At 48.7% G+C, this 15,201-nt stretch overlaps 1 protein-coding gene across 1 annotated transcript in view; it reads left to right on the forward strand.

The window, feature by feature from the left end:
• The window catches only part of syne1b (spectrin repeat containing, nuclear envelope 1b), a gene marked incomplete at its 5' end in the record, with an annotated part of 101,104 nt that overhangs the window by 83,945 nt on the left and 1,958 nt on the right, over positions 1-15,201 (forward strand). Inside the window, 16 exons of the mRNA XM_080480598.1 lie at positions 105-267; positions 873-1,060; positions 1,171-1,321; positions 1,392-1,574; positions 2,723-2,860; positions 3,357-3,548; positions 3,627-3,954; positions 4,775-4,843; positions 5,446-5,570; positions 5,840-5,966; positions 6,359-6,570; positions 6,926-7,126; positions 7,200-7,328; positions 7,891-8,103; positions 8,780-8,872; positions 13,208-13,266. Of these exons, the coding sequence (XP_080336724.1) occupies positions 105-267; positions 873-1,060; positions 1,171-1,321; positions 1,392-1,574; positions 2,723-2,860; positions 3,357-3,548; positions 3,627-3,954; positions 4,775-4,843; positions 5,446-5,570; positions 5,840-5,966; positions 6,359-6,570; positions 6,926-7,126; positions 7,200-7,328; positions 7,891-8,103; positions 8,780-8,872; positions 13,208-13,266 (2,571 nt within the window). The remainder of the gene's footprint in view (positions 1-104; positions 268-872; positions 1,061-1,170; positions 1,322-1,391; positions 1,575-2,722; positions 2,861-3,356; positions 3,549-3,626; positions 3,955-4,774; positions 4,844-5,445; positions 5,571-5,839; positions 5,967-6,358; positions 6,571-6,925; positions 7,127-7,199; positions 7,329-7,890; positions 8,104-8,779; positions 8,873-13,207; positions 13,267-15,201) is intronic.

The raw sequence follows: 15,201 nt of genomic DNA on the forward strand, positions 1-15,201 counted from the left end.
GCTGCTCTACACTTCTGCTCTGCATACTGCTGCTCTACACATGGCTGCCCATCTTTCCTCTTGAACCCTGCTGAGAGTTTTAATCTGATGATTGTTGCTGTCAGAGTGAAGAAGCTGAGGGAAACTCTTGTGGCGGTGCAGCAGCTGGATAAAAACATGAGCAGTCTGCGCTGCTGGCTCGCTCACATCGAGACCGAGCTGTCCAAACCCATCGTGTACGAGTGCTGCCACCTTCAGGAGATCCAGAGGAAGCTCGACCTGCAACAGGTGATATGTTTCACTGAGCATAATAATCCACTGTAGCACCTCCGTGGTCCTAATCCGAATCCGCAAACTAACAACGTTTGATCCATTTTGTTACTGGTTATAACTGGTTATGAATGGTTATAATTGGTTGCTACTGGTTATGAATGGTTGTTACTAGTTATTGATGTCGTTACTGGTTATTACTGGTTATGACTGGTTATTACTGGATGTTACTTGTTATTACTTGTTATGACAGGTTATGAATTGTTATTACTGGTTATGAATGTTATTACTGGTTGTTACTTGTTATGACAGGTTATGAATTGTTATTACTGGTTATGAATGTTATTACTGGTTGTTACTAGTTATTGCTGATTATAGCTGGTTATTACTGGTTATTGCTGTAATGACTGATTGTTACTGGTTATTGCTGGTTATGAGTTATTGCTGGTTATTATTGGTTATGACTCGTAAAGATTGTTGTTGCTGATTGTGACGGGATATTACTGGTTATAACTGGTTATGAATGGTTATTACTGGGTATTTCTGGTTATTACTTGTTGTTACTGGTTATGACTGGTAATTACTGGTTATGAACGGTTATTACTTTCTCTTACTGTGTCCAGGAGCTTCAGCGGGACATCGAGAAGCACAGTACCGGTGTGGCGTCAGTGCTGAACCTGTGTGAAGTGCTTCTCCACGACTGCGACGCCTGTGCGACAGACGCCGAGTGCGACTCCATCCAGCAGGCGACGCGCAGCCTGGACCGCCGCTGGAGGAGCATCTGCGCCTCGTCCATGGAGAGGAGGCTGAAGTGAGGAGCCACGGGCGGAGGATGGGGCGGAGGATGGGGCGGAGGATGGGGCGGAGGATGGGGCGTCGCCGTCACTCGTCCCCTGCTTCACCTCTCCTTCTCTGTGGCAGGATCGAGGAGACGTGGCGTCTGTGGCAGAGGTTCCTGGAGGACTTTTCCCGCTTCGAGGAGTGGCTGGCCACTTCGGAAACGACCGCCGCTCTGCCCAACTCGTCTGGAGTGCTCTACACGGTGGCAAAGGAGGAGCTGAAGAAGTTTGAGGTGTGAACACGCAGCCAGGACAGTGACTCCTGTGTGACGTACCTTTACTCATGTGAATGTTTTTCTGAAGGCCTTCCAGAGACAAGTCCATGAGAGCCTGACCCAGCTGGAGCTCATCAACAAGCAGTACCGCCGCCTGGCCCGGGAGAACCGCACTGACTCGGCCTGCCGCCTCAGGGAAATGGCTCAAGATGCCAACCAGAGGTGGGACAACCTTCAGAAGAGGGTGGCGTCCATCCTGCGCAGGCTCAAGGTACCTTCACTTCAACATCATTTCTATCGTTCAGATTCAGGTTCTAGATGTTTCTGACCCTGTCTTCTTCTCTGCTGAGATGTTTGACTTGTCCACATGAGGGGACAGATTGGGCTGTTGGAACAGACGGAGGTCTGATCAGTACGAGTAGTGAAGCAGGAACCAGGAACCAGGCCAGAACCAGTTCAGGAACAAAGACTTGATATTGTCTCACTTCATGGTGTCACATGTTGTTTCTTGCTTGTGTGGACCCCACCATCACTTCATGGTGAACTCACACAGACACACATGTTCTCATTAACCAGTGTAAAGCAGTAAACCTTGAAGACACGCTGACTGAAGCTCAACGTGTCGTTTATCCTGCGGTGTGTCGACCAGAGTCCAGCGGCCTCCAGTTGGTAGAAGGAGCAGGATTGAGCATGAAGCAGACGTCTTCCACTGACAGTCTGGACTCTAGAATGTTCCAGGTTTCCATATTACAACACTGACATGTGATCTCTGTGATCAACTCTTATTATTAACGATTAGGAGCCTCAGACACAGTGGCCACAGCGTGTCTGACGCCGAACCCAAAGGTCGTGAGTTCGATCCCTGACCTTTTCGCACTGTGTTGTGTCCTTGAGCAAGGCACTTTGCTTCAGTCAACTCGAAATGAGTAATAGATTACTAGATTATTAGAATGGGACTAACCTACAATGCACCAGTGTCGCCTCCAGGGGGGGTTATAAACTATCACCCGCTATGCACTGTGGAAACTGGAGATGAGAATCAGCCTGATGAGCCCCTGTGGCTTGGAAAGGGATTAGTTTAGAAGCCTCAGACAGACATGATGACCATGAGCCCACAGACTCCGGGTAACCTCAGGACGATCTTGGGATGACTTCAGGGTGACCTCAGGGTCACCTCAGGGTGACCTCAGGGTGACCTCAGGGTGACCTCAGGGTGACCTCAGGGTGACCTCAGGACGATCTTGGGATGACTTCAGGGTGACCTCAGGGTGACCGCAGGGTGACCTCAGGGTGACTTCAAGGTGACCTCAGGGTGACCTCAGGGTGACCTCAGGGTGACCTCAGGGTGACCTCAGGGTGACGTGTGTTCTGTGGTAGTGTCGTGGGCCTGACGGTGTGTGTGACCTGTTTGCTGTGCAGCACTTCATTGGCCAGCGTGAGGAGTTTGAGACGGCTCGCGACACCATCCTGGTGTGGCTGACGGAGATGGACCTGCAGCTCACTAACATCGAGCATTTCTCCGAGTGCGACATTCAGGCCAAGATCAAGCAGCTCCGGGTACCGACGCTCACAAACCTCCACACAGACTCACAGCCGCTCACTGAGAAACAAAACAACACGTTTTAAAAATAAAGTTTTGTAATATTTGAGAAACTGTTTTGGATTTTTAAGATTTATGAACAAAACTTATGAAGAATAAAACCAAAAACCTTGTGATGTGTCAGTTTATGCAGAATCAATCTGGTTGACAGTTTGAAGCGAATGAAATTCAGAATGAATTGTAGTTATCTGGTAACCTCACGCAGTTTGGCAGCGGAGCTTCACTCACGGTATTGATCAGTGTGATCAATCAGCTTCGATGTGAACGAACGGTTTTTCAAACGTATTTAAACTCTGCAGATTGTCACGAGTGTGGGTTTTGAGCTCTTCTTGAGCAGATGTGTGGAAGTCTGTATTGAGAGAAGTTGTTTGCAAACTGCACTGTCAGCAGTTTCTGTGTGCAGCTCAGGGAACTCGGGTTATCATTGAAAGTCTTTCTTCTGTCCGGCTCCAGTCGTTCCAGCAGGAGATCTCTTTGACCACTGCCAAGATCGAGCAGATCTTCCAGCAGGGCGAGGCGCTGATGGAGAAGAGCGAGCCTCTGGACGCCGCCGTCATCGAGGAGGAGCTGGATGAGCTGCAGCGTTACTGTCAGGAGGTGTTTGGTCGGGTGGAGCGCTACTACAAGAAGCTGATCCGTCTTCCGGTGAGACCTTGGCGGTGAAACGTGTTGTTCTGCTGCTCTGGTTCTGAACTTCAGCTCCGAGTCTGGTCTGTGCTCCAGCTTGCAGACGACGACACCGAGGTGTCCCTGTCGGACCGGGAGCTGGAGCTGGACGAGCCCTGTGACCTGTCGGGCCTCCCGTGGAGCGAGCGTCTGGGCGAAGGCTTCCTGTCACCGCTGCCGTCCTCCGGCCGCTCCGCCTCGCTGGCGGCTCAGCTCCGGACCGAGCGCTCGGGCCGGGACACCCCGGCCAGCGTGGACTCCATCCCGCTGGAGTGGGACCACGACTACGACCTGAGCCGAGGCCTGGAGAGCGCCAGCAGGGCGCTGAGGGAGCAGCAGAGCGAGGAGGGCGACTTTCTGCAGAGGCCCGCCTCCGGACTCTCAGGTACACCGCTATACCGCTCCACAGTCTGAGAACCAAGACCTGGAAACTCAGGTCCAGCTGCAGAACATCGTGACAGAACAGAGTTCTGGGGAAAAACAAGCTGTTTTATCGTCTGAAAGGTCGGAGGTCAGTGAAACAGAGACCGAGGCAGCAGTAACAGGGACAGACTTCAAGCAAACTCAAAAACAGCTTCACTTGTATCTCATGAACTCATTCATTCACATTGAATGAATGAGTTCATGAAAAATGGCCCAAAGTATCTATTTTTTTCACAAAGTTCTCCCGAACAAAAACAAAACCTCTAAAAAACATCATGCAAATAACGTCTTGAGAACTCTGAGGTTCCTAATGATGATTTAATCACTTTGGAATGTCCACGTGTCCTTGAGCAAGACACTGAACCCCAAACTGCTCCCAGTGAAGTGACAGCGCTTTGCATGGCCGCCGCCTCCATGGGTGCATGAATGTGTGTGTGTGTGTGTGTGTGTGTGTGTGTGTGTGTGTGTGTGTGTGTGTGTGTGTGTGTGTGTGTGTGTGTGTGTGTGTGTGTGTGTGTGTGTGTGTGTGTGTGTGTGTGTGAATGTGGTTAACGGCGTAAAGTGCTTTTAGTCTGCGCAGTTGAAGAGCTCTATGTAAGCGAAGTCCATTTACCAAAACAGATTCCAGGGTTCTGGAGCTGCTCCATCATCTGCTCTGCGATCGCCGCTGCTGCGTCCTCGGCCTCCTGACCGGATCGCCCGGCCGCTCTGCTCAGCTGATGTGTTTGGGTCGCAGACTGAAGCTCCTGCTGAATGTCTTCACTCTATAACGTTTCTTGCAGATGTAGTGATCCCAGAGAGCCCGGAGGCCTTTGTTACTCTAACAGAACGAACGCTGCGGTCCTCCTCTGGTAGGCCTCAGCAGAGTCCAGCATGTCCGAGTGTTTGCAGCACAAATAACAGCCTCAGTGACTCTCAGCCAATCACCAGCTCTGGATTTGATTTGTGTTGATGGCTATACACTTTGGGCACACACTTCTTAACTTCGCGGGATAGGATCAATTCCATTTTGTCTTTCCTTCAATTGGCTGGTTCTGCAGCGATGCAGCAGAAGAGAAATGGAATTCAGCCTAACCTTCTTCCTAACCGGCTTCCTTGCTTTGCTTTGACTTGCTGTGTAGCTAACACCTCCGTCGATGTGCACTTTGTTTCAGAAAAGCATGTTTTTATTTCACAGCAACAAGAGTGAGCACTTAGACTCTTCATAGGAGGGTTTGCAGATTAGTTTTTTTTTAATCAGAATAAGATTTTGAGTTTCTCACGAATCAAAAGGAGAGCGATGCAGATGGAAGTCCTGCAGCTGGAAAACCAATCTGCATTCCTCACTTCCTCCTCTCGTTTGTTTTGCTCTCCACATCTCTTGTTTCTTCGTCCAATCAGACCGTTTCCACCTCCTGGGCCCTCAGATTATCTCCAAGCTCTCTCCACTGACCTGATCATCTTGTGTCAACAGGAGAAGTCGCCACTGGAGACCTTCACATTCATCCTCTGGACATCAGCCGCTTCCACCAGCAGACGGACGGCGGCCGCAGCCGAACCCCCACCGGCCCTGAGCTGGACGCATCCTATATGGGATACGTATGTATTTCACCCCCACCGGCACAAAGCTGGACAGATCCCATATGGACGGATCATATATGGACAGATCCTATATGGACGGATCCTATATGGACAGATCCTATATGGACAGATCCTATATGGACGGATCCTATATGGATGGATCCTATATGAACGGGTCCTATATGTCCTATATGAACAGATCATCAGCTCCAGCTTACAGATTTTATGGGTTTATGATGAAGTGATGATGTGATGTAGCTGCAGTGAGCTCTCGTCCTGTGGTGCAGATGCGGCTGCTGGGGGAGTGTCGGGGAAACATCGACACGGTGAAGAGGATGGGCTGTGAGCTGACGGAAGAGGAGGATACCGTGTCTGGACTCGCTGATCCAAGCAGCTCCGAGTCACAGACATCAGGTCAGATACTTCAAGCTTCACCGCACCCATTGAATACTCATGACTACTACTGGATCTGTACTCCTGTCGGACCCACAATGTGGCAACTGAAGTATCTGATGGAAGCTGAGCCCTGCTGCTCGTCCTACAAATGCACGTTCCTTACAAACCTGCCACAGTTCAGGGAGCGTGTCAGAAACATGAAAGAGGCCGACTGCTCACAATCTGCTCCGGTGGGATTGAATCAGATGGATTATTGTTGAGCAGGAAGCTGATGAGCTGAACTAAACTGTGTTTAATAAAGAGTTAATAACCACATCAACAAGCCTGTAGGTCCAGCTAAAGGTGATGAAGCTGAAGAGGACAGGTCAGTTTAGTTCAGATGTTCATGGTGTCTGCTGTCTCCACTGCAGGAGTGATCGAGCGCTGGGAGCTGCTGCAGGCTCAGGACCTCAGTAAGGAGCTCCGCAGCAAACAGAACCAGCAGCAGCGGCAGCAGCTCCTCTCCGACCTGGACAAGGTGTGGGCGTGGCTGGAGGAGACGGAGGACGAGCTGCAGCAGCAGCGGACGCTGGAGCTCAGCACCGACATCCAGAACATCGAGCAGCGAATCCGGAAGCTCAAGGTGAACAGAACGTCCTCCGCTGGTGGTTTGGTACTTCCAGTTTCACATCAAAGAACCACAGTTCAGCTCAACATCACTTACAAATATTATGTGAATATTCATGAACTGGAATCAATAAATAGCTGGTTTTTAATCCAATAAGCTTCATAAGGTACAAATAACAACAAGAATCCTCCAGAGGCCTCAGAGTTTTGTCCTAAACTCAAATTCAGTTTCAATGTTTTAAAAATCAGGCTCCTTCTTCATACTTGATCTCGCGTAGCTTTCCCTCAAACCATTTGAATTGTCTCCTCGCTCGATATCGTCTTGCCTGCTGGTTTGGTCGACGCCGGTCTGTCTGAACGTTCTTCTGCAGGAGCTTCAGAAAGCGTACGACAAGCGGAAGGCCATCGTGATGTCCATCAACCTGTGCAGCGCAGAGTTCCTGCAGGCCGACTCACCGGGGAGCCGAGAACTTCAGTCCAAACTGAAAGACATGAACCACCGCTGGGACGCCACGAGCGGCTCGCTGGAGGAGTGGAGGGCGTCACTGCAGGAGGCGCTCATGCAGTGTCAGGTGAGGGTGTCCTCACAGGAAGCTGGCATCGCCACGGAGACGATTGGAGGTCTGAAGGTCCTTGTCTACACAGGACTTCCACGAAATGAGCCACGGTCTGCTGCTGTGGCTGGAAAACATCGACCGCCGGAGGAACCAGGTGGTTCCCATCGACCCCGTCCAGGACAGCGACACGCTGCACGAGCACCACAGAACCCTCACGGTATCGAACCAGAGCTCCTCCTTCACTGGTCACTACCCTTAACCCTTCACCTCAATGTGTCCGGCTCCGGCCGATAACTAACCCTTCACCTTAGTGTGCCTGGCTACCACCAATAACTAACCCTTCTCCCCAGTGTATACGGCTCCAGCCGATAACTAATCCTTCACCGTTGTGTGTCCGGCTCCCGCCGATAACTACCGTAAACCTTCACCTCAGTGTGTCTGGCTATGCCGATAGCTAAACCTTCACCTTAGTGTGTCTGGCTATGCCGATAGCTAAACCTTCACCTCAGTGTGTCTGGCTATGCCGATAGCTAAACCTTCACCTTAGTGTGTCTGGCTATGCCAATAGCTAAACCTTCACCTTAGTGTGTCTGGCTATGCTGATAGCTAAACCTTCACCTTAGTGTGTCTGGATATGCCTATAACTAAACCTTCACCTCAGTGTGTCAGCCGATGAGGAACATCCAGGGAAAGAAACTGTTTTGGTTCTGCTCTGCTGTTCCTCACCTGTTCCTCTCAGGTCGTCTGCTGTTCCTCACCTGTCGACTTGCCCCTCTCAGGTGATCCGCCAGGAGCTGCTGGACTCGCAGGTCCGGGTGGCGTCGCTGCAGGACCTGTCTCTGCAGCTGCTGGTCGACTCTCCGGGCAGCGACTGTCTGGAGGCCAAAGAGAAAGTTCACGTCATCGGAAACCGACTGAAACTGCTGCTGAAGGAGGTGACCAGAGACCTCCGGGAGCTGGCCAAGGTTCTGGACATCACCAGCAGCCAGCAGGTACAGGCCACCTGCAGGTAGAGGCTACAGCAGGTACAGGCCACAGCAGGTACAGGCCCTAGCATGTACAGGATCCAGCAGGTACAGTCCACCAGCAGGTACAGGCCCCAACAGGTACAGGCCCCAGCAGGTACAGGCCCCAGCAGGTACAGGCCACCTGCAGCTACAGGCCACCTGCAGGTAGAGGCTACAGCAGGTACAGGCCACAGCAGGTACAGGCCCTAGCATGTACAGGATCCAGCAGGTACAGTCCACCAGCAGGTACAGGCCCCAACAGGTACAGGCCCCAGCAGGTACAGGCCCCAGCAGGTACAGGCCACCTGCAGCTACAGGCCACCTGCAGCTACAGGTACCAGCAGGTACAGGCTCCAGCAGGAACAGGCCCCAGCAGGAACAGGCCCCAGCAGGAACAGGCTCCAGCAGAAACAGGCCCTAGCCCTCAGGATGACAGATAAAATGTTGGACCGGCTGCAGCTCAATTCTCATTTTAAACCTTCGTCTATAATTAATTAACACTTTATTCAGCAGGGGGCAGTATCAGTCAGCAGGGGGCAGTATCAGTCAGCAGGGGGCAGTATCAGCCAGCAGGGGGCAGTATCAGACGAAGAAGGGGGCAGGTTTTACAGTTTAGATCGATGACCTCCTTGGACTTCACACCTCTCTCTCTCCCCCCCAGGATCTGTCTTCGTGGTCGTCAGCTGATGACCTGGACACGTCAGGTTCAGTCAGTCCAGTTTCAGGGAGGAGCACTCCGAGTCGCCGTCGATCGGTAACCTTTGACCTCCTGCTTCACCTCTCATGTTTCAGATCCTGATGACGTGTAACGTGATTGGCCCCCCTGGAAGACCTCACCCCTCTTACATCTACCCCCTGCTACACCCTCCCCCTCTACATTCTCACCCCTCTATTCCCCCGTACATCTACCCCCTCTACATCTACCCCCCCTCTGCATCTATCCCTCCTCTACTTCTACCCCCCTCTACAATTACCCTCTCTCTACTCCCACCCCCCACTTCCTCCCTCCTCTACATCTACCCCCTCTCTACATCCACCCCTGCACAACCTATCCTCCTCCTCCTCCTCCTCTCAGACTTTCACTCGTGTTGCATGTTATTTGGCTCTAGATTCATTTCTCTCTCACTTTTCTTTTTCCGTGTCGTTCCTTCTTTTCTTTTTTCAGTTCTTCCTGATTTGTCTTTTTCTCTCCCACACTTAATGCCTCCTGAGTTTTTCCTCTAGCTTCCTCTATCTTCCTCTCACTTCTTCTCACTTCCTCTATCTTCCTCTCACTTCCTCTGACTTCCTCACTTTTTCTCACTTCCTCTATCTTCCTCTCACTTCTTCTCACTTCCTCTCACTTCTTCTCACTTCCTCTATCTTCCTCTCACTTCCTCTATCTTCCTCTCACTTCCTTTATCTTCCTCTCACTTCCTCTATCTTCCTCTCACTTCTTCTGACTTCCTCACTTGTTCTATCTTCCTCTCACTTCTTGTCACTTTCTCTATCTTCCGCTCACTTCCTCTCACTTCTCACTTCTTCTAACTTCCTCCGACTTCCTCTGACTTCCTCACTTCTTCTCACTTCCTCTCACTTCCTCTGACTTCCTCACTTCTTCTCATTTCCTCTCACTTCCTCTATCTTCTTCTCACTTCCTCTATCTTCCTCTCACTTCTTCTCACTTCTTCTCACTTCCTCTCACTTCCTCTGACTTCCTCTCACTTCCTCTATCTTCCTCTCACTTCTTCTCACTTCCTCTCACTTCTTCTGACTTCCTCTATCTTCCTCTAACTTCTTGTCACTTTCTCTATCTCCCTCTCACTTCCTCTCACTTCTTCTCACTTCCTCTCACTTCCTCTGACTTCCTCTCACTTCTCACTTCCTCTATCTTCCTCTCACTTCTTCTCACTTCCTCTCACTTCTTCTCACTTCCTCTGACTTCCTCACCTTTTCTCACTTCCTCTCACTTCTTGTCACTTCGTCTGACTTCCTCACTTTTTCTCACTTCCTCTATCTTCCTCTCACTTCCTTTATCTTCCTCTCACTTCCTCTATCTTCCTCTCACTTCTTCTGACTTCCTCACTTGTTCTATCTTCCTCTCACTTCTTGTCACTTTCTCTATCTTCCGCTCACTTCTTCTAACTTCCTCCAACTTCCTCTGACTTCCTCACTTCTTCTCACTTCCTCTCACTTCCTCTGACTTCCTCACTTCTTCTCACTTCCTCTCACTTCTTCTCACTTCCTCTATCTTCCTCTCACTTCTTGTCACTTTCTCTATCTTCCGCTCACTTCCTCTCACTTCTCACTTCTTCTAACTTCCTCCAACTTCCTCTGACTTCCTCACTTCTTCTCACTTCCTCTCACTTCCTCTGACTTCCTCACTTCTTCTCACTTCCTCTATCTTCCTCTCACTTCCTCTCACTTCCTCTAACTTCTTGTCACTTTCTCTATCTCCCTCTCACTTCTTCTCACTTCCTCACTTGTTCTTACTTCCTCACTTGCTCTGACTTCCTCTATCTTCTTCTCACTTCTTCTCACTTCCTCTCACTTCTTCTATCTTCCTCTCACTTCTTCTATCTTCCTCTATCTTCCTCTCACTTCCTCTATCTTCCTCTCTCTTCTTCTCACTTCTTCTATCTTCCTCTCACTTCCTCTATCTTCCTCTCTCTTCTTCTCACTTCTTCTATCTTCCTCTCACTTGTTCTTACTTCCTCACTTCCTGTATCTTCCTCTCACTTTTCTTTTTCCGTGTCGTTCCTTCTTTTCTTTTTTCAGTTCTTCCTGATTTGTCTTTTTCTCTCCCACACTTAATGCCTCCTGAGTTTTTCCTCTAGCTTCCTCTATCTTCCTCTCACTTCTTCTCACTTCCTCTATCTTCCTCTCACTTCCTCTGACTTCCTCACTTTTTCTCACTTCCTCTATCTTCCTCTCACTTCTTCTCACTTCCTCTCACTTCTTCTCACTTCCTCTATCTTCCTCTCACTTCCTCTATCTTCCTCTCACTTCCTTTATCTTCCTCTCACTTCCTCTATCTTCCTCTCACTTCTTCTGACTTCCTCACTTGTTCTATCTTCCTCTCACTTCTTGTCACTTTCTCTATCTTCCGCTCACTTCCTCTCACTTCTCACTTCTTCTAACTTCCTCCGACTTCCTCTGACTTCCTCACTTCTTCTCACTTCCTCTCACTTCCTCTGACTTCCTCACTTCTTCTCACTTCCTCTCACTTCCTCTATCTTCTTCTCACTTCCTCTATCTTCCTCTCACTTCTTCTCACTTCTTCTCACTTCCTCTCACTTCCTCTGACTTCCTCTCACTTCCTCTATCTTCCTCTCACTTCTTCTCACTTCCTCTCACTTCTTCTGACTTCCTCTATCTTCCTCTAACTTCTTGTCACTTTCTCTATCTCCCTCTCACTTCCTCTCACTTCTTCTCACTTCCTCTCACTTCCTCTGACTTCCTCTCACTTCTCACTTCCTCTATCTTCCTCTCACTTCTTCTCACTTCCTCTCACTTCTTCTCACTTCCTCTGACTTCCTCACCTTTTCTCACTTCCTCTCACTTCTTGTCACTTCGTCTGACTTCCTCACTTTTTCTCACTTCCTCTATCTTCCTCTCACTTCCTTTATCTTCCTCTCACTTCCTCTATCTTCCTCTCACTTCTTCTGACTTCCTCACTTGTTCTATCTTCCTCTCACTTCTTGTCACTTTCTCTATCTTCCGCTCACTTCTTCTAACTTCCTCCAACTTCCTCTGACTTCCTCACTTCTTCTCACTTCCTCTCACTTCCTCTGACTTCCTCACTTCTTCTCACTTCCTCTCACTTCTTCTCACTTCCTCTATCTTCCTCTCACTTCTTGTCACTTTCTCTATCTTCCGCTCACTTCCTCTCACTTCTCACTTCTTCTAACTTCCTCCAACTTCCTCTGACTTCCTCACTTCTTCTCACTTCCTCTCACTTCCTCTGACTTCCTCACTTCTTCTCACTTCCTCTATCTTCCTCTCACTTCCTCTCACTTCCTCTAACTTCTTGTCACTTTCTCTATCTCCCTCTCACTTCTTCTCACTTCCTCACTTGTTCTTACTTCCTCACTTGCTCTGACTTCCTCTATCTTCTTCTCACTTCTTCTCACTTCCTCTCACTTCTTCTATCTTCCTCTCACTTCTTCTATCTTCCTCTATCTTCCTCTCACTTCCTCTATCTTCCTCTCTCTTCTTCTCACTTCTTCTATCTTCCTCTCACTTCCTCTATCTTCCTCTCTCTTCTTCTCACTTCTTCTATCTTCCTCTCACTTGTTCTTACTTCCTCACTTCCTGTATCTTCCTCTCACTTTTTCTCACTTCCTCACTTGCTCTATCTTCCTCTCATTTCTCTCTTCCTCTGACTTCCTCACTTCCTCTATCTTCCTCTCACTTCTTCTTACTTCCTCACTTCTTCTATCTTCCTCTCACTTCTTCTTACTTCCTCACTTCCTCTATCTTCCTCTCACTTCTTCTTACTTCCTCACTTCTTCTATCTTCCTCTCACTTCTTCTTACTTCCTCACTTCCTCTATCTTCCTCTCACTTCTTCTTACTTCCTCACTTCCTCTATCTTCCTCTCACTTGTTCTTACTTCCTCACTTCCTCTGACTTCCTCTGACTTCCTCTATCTCCCTCTCACTTCCTCTGACTTCCTCACTTTCTCTCACTTCCTCTATCTTCCGCTCACTTCCTCTGACTTCCTCACTTCTTCTCACTTCCTGTCAGTATTTATTGTTATAATGAACCAAACTGGAAACAAACTGATAAAATACTGAATCACAAGATGCTGCAGCTTCACCCAGTGTTATTGTTTTATATGAGAAACAGCCTGCAGTAACACACTCAACCTGCAGTAACAGACTCAACCTGCAGTAACAGACTCAACCTGCAGTAACAGACTCAGTCTGCAGTAACAGACTCAGTGAGTCACTATCACACACGATCCGTCACTTCATGTATGATTTTGTTGCTGCTCTTCTTTCATTGTGGGGTTTTCTTTCATTCTTCATGTTGATTTGCTGGACTGAACCATCCTTTCTTTCTGCCCCCCCCCCCCCCCCCCCCCCCCCCCTGTTCATTGCAAACAGCAACGGGGCAAATGTAGTGAGTCAGAGGCGGGACCCTCAGAGAGCAGCTCACGCCTCAGGTACCTTTCTGTTGGACTCTGGCAGAAGATGATGGAGCTCAGCCCAAGAGGCGACCTTTGACCTTTTATCAGCTTTCTATCAGCACTTCACTCAACTGATCAATAACTGATCAATAACTCATCACATTCAAACTGGAGCTCATGACAGTGACTTCATCATCTTCTGTAGTCTAGATACTCTGTGTAGGTTAGGAGACGAGGTGAGTGGCTGTCCACACATCCTTATTGATCCTTATTGGTCCTTATTGGTCTTTTCGATTTTTATCGATCCTTATCAATCCTTATTGATCCTTATTGGTCCTTATTGATCCTTATTGATCCTTATTGGTCCTTATTGATCCTTATCGATCCTTATTGGTCCTTATCAATCCCTATTGGTCCTTATCAATCCTTACTGATCCCTATTGATCCTTATTGATCCCTATTGATCCTTATCGATCCTTCTTGATCCTTAATTATCCTTCTTGATCCTTAATTATCCTTCTTGATCCTTAATTATCCTTATTGATCCTAAATGATCCAGAAATTCAAGGCCTCTTTTTGGCCAAACCGCATCATGTCTCTAACCAGAGGACGTCACTGACGTCATAACACACCTTTCTGCCTCAATCGCACGCTGAACGCACGCACCTTTTTTCTCTCAGGTTTCCGAGCCAGTAAATGTCTGCAATGAACAATGCAAAGGCTACAGTTTCTCTCTCCACACTCTGATCTTCTTCTTCTCCTCTTGTATGGCATCTCTTCTTCTGCTGCTGCTGCTGCTGCTTCTTCTGCTGCTTCTCTCTCTCTCTGACCGTTCACCCCCCCAGTCTGTCATCCACCAGTCTTACTGCTCAGCTCTCCATCTGTCAAGTGGCAAAGGGGCACTTCTGGTCAACATGTAGGAACCTCTGGTCAATAGGAACCTCTATTCAACATGTAGAAACTTCTGGTCAACATGTAGGAACCTCTGGTCAATAGGAACCTCTATTCAACATGTAGAAACTTCTGGTCAACATGTAGGAACCTCTGGTCAACATGTAGGAACAAGCAGAGTGTCAGTTCGCGTTCACATTCCCTGTTTGATCCGGACCAGAGTCTCTACTGGGAGTTTCTGGGACTGTTTTGTTTGGGCATCGCGAACGCTCCCCCCGAACTCTGAGCCGGATCTAACAAGAGATTTCTGATCCCCTTAAAAACCTGGGTCTTGGTTCTCGTGCAAGCGGGTGGGGTGAGAGGACCTGATGTAGAGTGCAATGCATTCTGGGTAGTAAACAAACAAATCTGTGCAAATCAGACACAGAAAGAAAAAGTTGGAAAATATCAGGCAAGCAGACGTGGAGTAGTGAGGAAGAAGTAGTGAAGAGCAAGTAGAGAGGAAGTAATGAGGAAGACTCATTGATCTGGTCTGAAAACTCTGTCACCGTTGTTTGTGGCTACCAATTAGCCATGAGCTAACTAGCCTAGCCACCATGGGCTAAAGTGGCAGGACTTCATCTTTCAGTCTGGACCAATCAATGAGCTGTGTTTCTTCTTTACTTCCTCTCTGGTCAGTGTTTGTTTTGGGCAACAGCGCCCCCAAACCAGCAGCTGGTGTAACTGCATGACATTTTCCAGTAGGTTTTAATTTTATTCTGTTCCAAAAGTGCAGCATGAACATGGTGTGAATGCCCCCCCCCCCCAAAAAAAAAGGGAAAAGAGAGAGAGAGGCTACAAGAAGACAATAAACTGAGGGTGACAATGACTTTAACTAACACTGTTGCATTGTGGGAAATACACTCATTTTCCTTCATATTGCAGCCCTGGTGTGGTGTAGTGGTTGGTACTCGCTCCTCACAACAGGAGCCTGCATGTTCTCCCAGTATTCACACATTCCCTGTAAAGAGGCCTGATGTGATCCAGATGTGACGAATTCTCATCTGTCAGTCACACTGACCATCATCGGCTGGAGGAGAA

This window comes from Lipophrys pholis, assembly GCF_963383615.2.
Source record: "Lipophrys pholis genome assembly, chromosome: 14".
Taxonomy (NCBI): domain Eukaryota; kingdom Metazoa; phylum Chordata; class Actinopteri; order Blenniiformes; family Blenniidae; genus Lipophrys; species Lipophrys pholis.